Source organism: Monopterus albus, unplaced genomic scaffold (genome assembly GCF_001952655.1).
Source record: "Monopterus albus unplaced genomic scaffold, M_albus_1.0 scaffold115.1, whole genome shotgun sequence".
In the NCBI taxonomy this organism is placed as follows: domain Eukaryota; kingdom Metazoa; phylum Chordata; class Actinopteri; order Synbranchiformes; family Synbranchidae; genus Monopterus; species Monopterus albus.
Window position 1 is genome coordinate 1,512,671 of NW_018127995.1, and position 10,143 is coordinate 1,522,813.

General features: G+C 44.1%; 1 protein-coding gene across 4 annotated transcripts in view; it reads right to left on the reverse strand.

Annotated features, from left to right (window-relative positions):
• Window positions 1–10,143, reverse strand: part of LOC109966602 (protein jagged-2-like) — a 51,555-nt gene that overhangs the window by 21,631 nt on the left and 19,781 nt on the right. For all 4 annotated transcript variants that reach the window (XM_020611547.1, XM_020611546.1, XM_020611545.1 and 1 more), the window contains exons 4-5: window positions 5,548–5,802; window positions 4,553–4,613 (exon numbers count right to left, since the gene is read on the reverse strand). In XM_020611547.1, the coding sequence (XP_020467203.1) occupies window positions 4,553–4,613; window positions 5,548–5,802 (316 nt within the window). The remainder of the gene's footprint in view (window positions 1–4,552; window positions 4,614–5,547; window positions 5,803–10,143) is intronic.

Consider the following 10,143-nt stretch of genomic DNA (forward strand, 5'->3'; position numbering starts at 1 on the left):
AGTGAATGACACGTTGGCTGCAGCTGCTAAACATAGGACATGCAGCATCGGGGGGAACATCTCTGAGCAACAAGTGTGTTTGCGTGTGTGCGTGCGTCCAGTCATGTTACTTATCCGACCATTTTTGTCCTTAATTGAGTCCTGCAAAGTTTCTTTTCATTAAAATTTGATCAAATCTACCAGTCAATTAAGAATATTTCAACATGTTTTAAGTAGAAATCACCTTGTCTTCCAGACTTTTCTAGAAAATTATATTTTAAACTTAGGTTTGGTGGTGGCACAGAGGTGCGTTTCTGGGTTCAAGCCCCGGTGCCTTCCTGTGTGGAGTCTGCATGTTCTCCCTGTGCCTGTGTGGGTTCTCTCCAGGTGCTCTGGCTTCCTCCCACAGTCCAAGCTGAGGCTGACTGGTGACTAAACTGGCTGTCGGAGTGAGTGTGGGTGTGTGTGGTTGTGATAGACTGGCGACCCGTCCAGGGTGGACCCTGCCTCTCGCCCAGCGTCAGCTGGGATTGGCTCTGTCTCAGTTCAGGAATAAGCGGTATAGATAATGAGATGAGATGAGAGATAATGGATGGATGGACACAAGTTTAGTGGCTGCAAACAGTAAAATAAATTTCTTGATCATCAGCCAACCCCCCAAATTTTCAATTTTTAATGACAAAGTAAAAAAGCTGAAACTAGATTTTGTCATTTTGAGCAACTTACATAAACAATCACTGTGTCTGCAATATTGCCATTTACTAATTGTTTCAGCACTTCTTAAATTAGACCTCCAGGACTCCAGTACAGAAATGACCTGCTGTGTGTGTTGCATGTGGGTTCTTTCAGCTCTCTTCTAGTGTCGTGAGCTTGGTCGAGGTCAGCCTTGGAATGAGTGGTGCTTTGTGTTTGTGTAACGACGGTTAGTTGTCTCGGGGGGGTTAACTAATCTGTTGGTTTATGGCAGCACACTGTTATTCCAAGGCCAGTGGCAACCTTGCCCCACCTGTCCTGTCATTTCTCTGCCGGGGGCTATTTTAGGGAGCACCCCGCCACTAACACCATCACCCTCCCTCCACTCTGCCTGACGAACACTTCAAAATAAATGCCAACCAAACGCTTCTCTTACCAGCAGTGATGCACTGCTCTGTACAGAGCTGTAATGTATTGTAGGTGAGGACAGCGACAGCGCTGCTAGTGGGGCTGGGCACTGAACCTCAGTCCTTTTTTGGAATCAACCAGCATGAGTCTGTGCTACAGAACTGTAAAACTGATTGTTTCAACATTGGTACCAACACTCAGGTGTTGTATCACCACTATCAAAAACCAAGGTCTCAGTCTACAAACATACTAGAGGCTCTGTGAGTCTGTGCTGTGAGCTAAACGCTAACATCTGCAGGCTACATGCTGACAGTGACAATGCTAACATACTGATGTTTAGCATTTTTACCAGGGTCACTATGTGAGTTTAACCTGTTAGCATAGCAACAGTTTCTAATTTGTACTAGTGCAGCTGAGGCTGACCTGAACATCATTAGTTTTATGCTTTGAAATGCTGCCCAAATGATGGCACTAGACGTAAAGTCAAAATATCACTGAAGTCATGAAAACAGATCCTCCAGGGTCCTCGAATGTCTGTAGCAAATTTCAGGGCAATCCATTAAATAGTCTTCCCAACTTTACATACGCCAAGTTTGGTTGCTGAAGGCTGTGAGGATACAAATTTCGATTTAAAACTTTTTAATTGATTCTTCCAAATTACAAAGAACATATTTTCGCCCGTATCTCTAATATTTCCTGTTTGTGCAGATAGTTTTTGGTTTTGAGATATCAGCCTCCTCCCCAACACAGCAGGGGTGAGGAATTTTGTTTGGAGTGCTTGAAGCACTGAAAACGGCAATAAAAAATTCAAGGCAAACATCTTTTTCCAGGAACCGTGTGAGTAACTAGAGAGGACAATGTCCACTTTGACAGGACAATTTCTTCAGCACGAAGATGTTTGTATAACTTACATGAGCTGACCCTTCACAGGGGGTGTGACAGAGGAACGAGTTTGTGCCTCAGATGGAAGATGTGTGGTTTTTTTGTTAGATTTTTATGACTTGGCTTGTTTAAAACACCTATTGTGAGTTTGGAATTTCAGCGTGGGTGGGGTTCTTTTATCAGACAGTGATTATCAAAGATTAACATAATAAAAATGCAGCCAGGACCAAGTTCTGGTTATGTTAAAACATGCACTATTTGTAAGCTGAAACGGCTTTAACTGCACGCAAGCAACAACTTTAATTTGATCTCACTCGGTACGCAAAGCCTGCCTATATGTGTGTGTGTGTGCGTGTGTGTGCATGCATTGTTTACTACAGTATGTGGTGCTGTCCGGCGCTGCGGTCGGCTGTGGTGCCCTGCACAGTGTCAGCCGTGCGGCAGTGGTGGCAGCGTGGACAGTCTGTCTGGCTGCAGTGTGGGAGAGCAGGGAAATGGCTTTACGCAGCCACAAGCCCAGGGCGGCATTACCCACAAGCCCCATCACCGAGCTGCTGCCATCCTATCAATGGAAGGGGCCAAGGGGGCCAGCAAAAGCTGAAAATACCCCGCCTTGCCCACAACGCCCACCCCTCTGCTGCCCCTCAGACAAACCACACCCAGAGGACAGGATGGTGGGCAGGGGCAGAGGTAGAGGGGGCAGTTAGTGTGTGTGTGTGGGGGGGGGACCTCTGAATTATTTACAGGCGAGGCTCGTACCCAAATCCAGCGGACAGACTTAGCCCGCTGTTGCCTAGCTACATGTTTAGTAGTGTCACATGAGGGAGCGTAGGTTGTGAATGTGCTGTGTGTAAGAAACAAGATACCAAAAACACATTTTTAGTTTCACTCTGCCAGGCTCAGACACTTTTTTCCTGTTTCTCTCTCCGTCCTGCTTCTCTCTCTTTAACCCTTCAGTCTCTTGTTTCTCCGTTTGCCTCCAGTTTATTTCCCTCTGACATCAAACTGACTTTGTTTACTGTATGTTATAACTGTGTCATTTTTGTCACTCATTCCTATCAGCTCTGACACAGCTCTCTACTTAGTTTGCCAAACAACTATTTCCAAGTCTAGGAGTGAAATTTGGTTTTCATAGCTCCAGTTATATAATCCATGACCCATGATTTGGCTTGATCTAGATAACGCAGAAGTGATTCTCCCCACATTTAAAGCCTTTCCATCTGCTTTGGTATTCCAACTAAACCACGTTATTTGGAAATAAAAACCAAAGTGAAACGTTGGCAGTACTGGACATACAAACCGTGTGCAGAGTAGGACAGTAGGTCAGAGTTGAAGCACAGAGTCGGTCTGTGACCTATAATCATTTTACTGTTTATGTCTTCTCCCAGTTACGTTCGACTACCCTGTTCATCTGCCTGCTTGTGTCTCTTTATAGCTCTGAAAGAGACCTAAGCCCCTTCTGCACCCGAAACTTAGTGTCAGCTTTGACAATGTAAAACCATAAACAAACAAGGTCTTATTCTCTGGATCCATCTCTTCTCTGCAGTGTGCGTACGTGTGTGTGCTGCTGACTGTGATGAAGCTCACAATCACATGTTGAGGCACATTCCAGGGTGTTCCTCTCGCTTCCAATCCTCCGGCCAATTCCAAGGAGAAATGTCAGCCTGATATTTTTCAGCCAGATCTAAGCTGAACCAAACTTGCCTCTGAATGAAACACTCACCTCTCCCTGCTCTGCCACTGCTGTTGGCAATGTGTGTGTGTGTGTGTGTGTGTGTCGCATACTGTAGCTGCTACAACAGATAACCAGGTCGGCCTTTTTAAAGTGTAGCCCACATTTTAGCCCACCATGCAGTCATGTCCAGTGGTGGAAAGTAACTAAGTACATTTATTCAAACACTGTACTTAAGTGCAATGTTCAGGTATTTGCACTTCACATGAGTATTACTATATTTCAGAGGCAAGTACTGTACTTTTTACTGCGCTGAATTTATTTCAAAACTTCAGTTATGTATTAGCTACTTTTCAGAATAACATCATGAACACATAATGTAAAGCATGACAGAATCTCCAGACTTTATTGCTGCCCAGTTGTAAATTCATAAGCTAACCAGTACTATTTATAGTACTTCAAAGTATAACCATTTATAAGACATGCAACAAGACCCAGAGTAGGAAGAGGTGATGTGGGCTGCAGACATCAGAGGGGGGTGGATGGGCACAGTACCTCTCTGCTGCTAGAGGAGGAAACAACAAAAACACACCTCTCTCCCTCTATGTGTGTGTGTCTGTGTGTGTGTGTGGGGGGGGGGAGCAGGCCAGCTTTAGAACAGGAAGCAAAAACAATGGCTTCTGGATCACAGTGGAGCTGAGGGATGGAGGTGGGGTGGCACCACAACTAGCACGGTGGGGGAGTAAAGGGTTAGGCTGCCTGGTATGTTATCAACACCACCCTCACCCCTTCATCGCTCTTGTGTCACCACAGTGAGCCTCGGATGGGGGTTTCATCCAAACGAGATCATATTTTAGCTCTCTGAGGTGAGCAAAGTGGAGCAAACAAACAAAAACACAACCAGAGCTGAAGACGTACTTGCATTCTCCTGGCACGCTGCACGTTCCATGCAGGACGCTGCATCCTTGTTTGCAGATGGCTATTGGGAAGGAAATGAGAAAGAAAGTGACATGTTCGTATTAGTTCCTGTCCAAACTTTGACACAAGCATCCTCTCACAATATACTTTAACACTGAATTGACTCTGGACCTTTGTCTGGCTCCGTTTCCATTTATTAAAATCTAATTTCCTGTGTTTTCTTGTGTGAGTAACAAGGTGTCAAGGTGAAGGTGTCTCCAGCATTGATGAAGGTTTCAGACATTCTTCGGCTGCTTGCAAAGTGACACTTGACATCAGCTTTGATGAACATCCTGAGGTTGCCCGAAAAAGGCAGTGAGGAAGTGAAAACAGGAATTTTAAGTGTGTAGTGCTGAATACTGCATTTACTGGATGTGTGCTTTGACTCTTAGCTAAGGGCTAAAATCAACATATGTGACTAATACAAAAATTCATATATGTTAAGATTTTAAAAACACTAATTTGCAGCACAATCCCAATGTTGTTTAACCATTTATTGCTTCCCTTCATAATTAGAGAAGATTAGCAACAAATCTTTATTTTCTGTCGCTTCATTTATTGGTTTTAGAGGTATTTTCTGAACTGTCAGTGTCGGAGCCTCAACAAAGGACAAAAAGGCAGTAAAAGGTATTTATCCAGGCCAAAGATATATCTGATCACCACAATGAATAGTACCCTTAATTAACTAAAGAACTGAACAATACTATGGACTGTTAAAAGACAGAAGAGTCAACTAACTCTAGTTTGATTCAGATTGTTTGCTTCTTTTTTCTATTTAGCTGATGTCAGTTTGATTTTTGATTCACCTGATAACCCTTTACTGCCTGTTATCTTACAAGAATCTCAATCCGATGTGCTAGCATTAAAAATCTGGTATTCTTCATTAAAAGTCAAAAAGAAAGACACTATTTCATGGTGACCTGTGCGCTGCTGTATGTGTTCACAGACTGACTCACCTGTTTTGCACTCGGGCCCCGTCCAGCCCTCTATGCAGCCTTGGTTTCCAAACTGGTCACAAACGTAGTGGCCGAAGTAGTCGTCACGGGGACGGCAAACTTTGTTGCACTTGTTGCCGAAGTAGTGTTCATCGCAGCGCACACGTATTGTGTACTCAAGGCTTGCAATCAGGCTTTTATACTCCACAGTCTGCTTCTCCTCTCCGGGGTTGAGCATGCCTTTGTGGATGCTGCGCTCGATCAGCAGCTCGTCATCTAAACAAAGACAAAGACAAACGTCTTATAACCCCCACGTTCTTCCTAAATCTAAAAAAATTGAGGAGATCATGTTTTTCCGTTGTAGCCCCAAAGCTCTGGAATGAGCCTCCTTTATAGATTAGAAAGGCAACTTCACTACCGGTTTTAGTTCAAGCCTTAAAACATATTTTTACACACTGGTCTTTAATGCTGTCGGAGTGTCTTTGTTTGTAACATACGTTTGTCTGTATGCGTGCAGAAATGACAAGTGCCAGTGGTTTGATCAGCTGTAACTAGCTAATTGACTGTGATTGGACAGTCACTCTTTCAGGGGAATGTTTCAGAGAATGGTCATCTACAGAATAAACAGTCAACAGGTCAGTGTGACAGGAAGGTCAAAGCAACCAAACTTCGCCACTTATGAGGTCTGACCCAGCAACCTGGTGTTTAGTGAGACTAGACCATCCACGGGCCTTCGAAGAATGGCCGTTGTTCACAAAGCTCAGAGGAAAGGTGTAACCTCTGCTCAGACGTCTCAATCTCGCCCACCAAGAATGTGGAAGAAGAAAAACAGTAGAGGTAAAAGGGACAAGAACAGGAAAATTAAGCTAACACAATCAGAGGGTGTAGGAGAGAGGTCTGCGAGGGCTTGATAAACGAAATGCTTTTTCAGTTTTCCTGCTCGTGAAGTGCTTTTCTGTCCCCGGCTCCCTCTCCCCCCACCACCTCCCCCTCACAGGATATCCAGCCCCAACTCCATCGGAGCCAGGCCGGAAATAATAAGAGACGAGGAACAGACGAGGAAGGGCAACATAGGAAAGACTCTTTAGTTTGATCTAGGGGAAAAGAAGCACGGTCACCCAGCAGGCTATGCTGCTGTGGCAGCTGTCAGCACAGAGAGCGACCCGGAGCCTTCTTCACTGCCCAAGGTGTTGTCATCAGCGGGTTGAGCAAAGCACCACAACATCCAGGGTTAACGGTTCAAATCCGCCCCTGAAGCCTCTGCAGTGGCCAGTGGAAGCTACAACCAGGTCTGTTGACAAATGCAAGGCAAAATGTTTTGTTTCATGGCTGAGATGAAATTTACAATGTCCTGTGACATCATTTCAGTTTGCCACTCAGTTTTAGCTTTGGTGACAGTGCACGTTTTATGTAATTCAATGGCTTTTCAGGTTTATTTACATAGGAAGAACTGGAGGTACATGGCTTCCATTTGACAGGGACAATGGTGCAGTCTTTCTCCTCCAGTTTCTGTTTATGAAGCAGATTTAAGCTACGTACACATTTTTGGTTGAAGTTGACTAAACAAATTCATGTCAGTTCACTTTTCCACTGACTCGTGTCACAGTGTCTCAACAGTTAATCTCACATTCTGTGTGATTACAGCTCAAAACGATCAGTTTAAGAGAACCAGAGTTCTCATAAAATAGCCTCTATGGCAGAAATCATTCCCTAAATGAATTAACAGACACCTCCTGTTGTCTAAATGTGCTTCCTTCTCTTTTGGGTGACATTGTGAAGCAGAGCTGCAACAGGCAACAGACACCTGAGCCCTATTCTTATGTTTGTGACGTGAAATAACACAACATGCATGTGATCACGTGGTTAACAGAAAACAGTAAAACTAAAAAAACACAGCGTGTCCTTCAGGTGTTCATAACAGCTAACCTTTCATTGATTTTGACATCTAAAGTGATTAAATACTATCTTCAGCATATCAACTACATGAAATTAAATATACATTTGTGTATTTTAATATCATCATCTAACTGCTGCAGTTTGATGCTGCAGCAAGCAAGGTAAGACCCACTAAGAATCCATTTTCACGCTGTCCTGATTTCCCGAGTCTCGCTGCGACTTAACACACTGCCACAGATTTCAGTCCTACACCCACCACCTGAAACACCCAGGCACTCACTCACTGCTGTTCATCTCCAGCAATTAGATATAAAAATATAGACCAATCATGAGCTCTCTGTGTAGTGGAGGAGCCTCGCTAATAGAGGCTGTTGTTACTAGGGAGAGCAGGAGAGAGACCAGCTCACACAGATGAGTGGCTTCAGACCCGAGCAGCTGATTGTGTCCAGAGCACCACGACCGTCTGAGCTTTCACCGAGGAGATTCCGTTTAAACGCAACCAGACGGCTTCGCAGCTCCCAGCCAGCATGCAACCTGTGCAGCTTTGACCTTTGACCTCATTTACAGCTTGTCGCCTGTAACCATGGTGATCTCCGAAGTCAAGGCTGCGTTTGCATAGGCACTTAAAATGAAGTGGTACATCTTAAGTGCCGACAAACAGCAACTGTAATAAATCATTTCACAAATAATTATAAGAAGCTGCAATGACCAACGGGCCTTCTTCTCTCTCTCCGGACTCGTTCTAACCCGTCTAAGGCACTTCTACATAGCATCATCAAAATTAATGTTCACAGGACTTAATTAATGTTCCAATATTTTCCTGAAATTTCCTGAACTTTATAATGAATCTTTTTATTGCTGCATACAGCTCAACGCGCCGCAGCCAAAGGAATGCTCCCACTTCAGCAAACAGGCAGATTACCTCGTTTTCACCGCTGACGTCAATCCCGATCATTATAATTATAGGTGATCATTATAAAGGTTCTGCTTTACTTTTCCAATATTGTGTCAATTTAGGTTGTTACTCTGAATTAACAGGGTGTGAATCAGGGTCTCGCACAGGCCTGTGCAGGTTTTGTGTGGTTTATTGTGGAGATTACTTCTTGGATAAAGCTGGTTCATGTTTTATATGTTTGCCAACAAATATAAATATATAAAAATACCAAAATGCAAACTGTATTATTCAGTGTCAGCTGAAGCCCACGCAGCACCTCCCTACAAAAGATGGTCACTGGAGTTTTTAGCAGTTCCTACTGAAACAGGAGGAAACTGCATTTGCTGTGGGCATCTTTAAGCTGTGGATGTGTTGACTATATGAAATACAGAGTATCGGTAGCATTATCCATTAACTCCTGGCATTTGACAGGGGAAGTTCTTCAGCACAGATACAACCTGGCTATTGGCCCAGTATCAGCATATCTCCACCCTCCAGTGAAGCTCCACACCAGCCAACAATCCAGCCAACAATCCAGCGGCACGCAGCGTCAACAACAGCTCTGTCCTCTGTTCTCCTGCCACTTCGGTTTTGTTTTCAAGCAGGCGGAGGCTTCCTGAAGCAGAAACAAGCTTCACAAAGTCTTTTCTTTACTGCTGCCCAGAACTGCTCACACAGACTGGAACTCACTTTGTGCCTCAGAGACTCAGCAGCTGCTTGGAGGAAAAATCCACACCTTAGCTCACCCTGTGTGTTATTGTTACCTTGGTGTTTGGTGACAAAGCAGTGCCAGGCCAGTCGTCTTTAAAGGAACACTCTGGTAAGAAAGCAGGCATACTTCCCAAAACTTACATGGATCCCAGTCAGAATGAATAATCTGATCCATTTCAAAACCTTTATTGTAAACCACTGAACCCAAGTAACGTGCACGTGTGAGCAACAGAGTGACCACAGTAACAACAACAAACAGGACAAAGAGAAAGCAGCGTCATATAATACTGCTTCCACCAACAGGAAGCTTCCGCAAATCTGTGGGTTGAAAAGCAACATTTCTCACATGTACCAGCTAAAAATGAACTTCATCTTTTTCAGCTACTGAGTTCAAAGATCAGAGTCTAAGACGACGTCCTCTAATTGTCTGGTTTGTCTGAACAACTGTCCAGACCAATGTGAATATTGACTTCAGCAGAGAGGAAGCTGAAAAGGGCATTGATCACTGCAGACCAAATTAAGAATCAACAGATTAACTGATAGTGACTATCACGATTAGTTTTCTGTCAGGTGACTGAACTGATTAACTGACTCGATGTATCACCACTAGACAATCCTCTCCCATGTTATGGGTATTTTAATAATACTTTGGCAAACAATACAAAATATAATTGGAAGCCCCTTCAGGAATGTGTGATACTGGGCTGAAGCATCCAGCTTGACTTCACTGGGCCCAACGTGCACCGTGCTGCTGTGCTGCATATGAAAATACAGCAGAGTGTAATTAAGACTTGTGCTGGCAGACAATCAGACGACACGGATCGGGCTCTCAGGCAAAACCAAACTTGACTAGGACATCCCAGCATTCTTATTCTTGTGCACACCTGGTCCACCTGCATGTAACACCCCCAGCTGGATGCAGCAGTTTCATGCCCGCTCTGTGACGTGTGTCGAAAGTAATTCCTGAAACTGCAGGAATTCCCAGACTGCGGCACAAATAGACACTGAAAGTAGATACAGCTAGGAGTAAATAATAACACTTAATCCCCAAATACCTCTAGAAATACACTGAACCG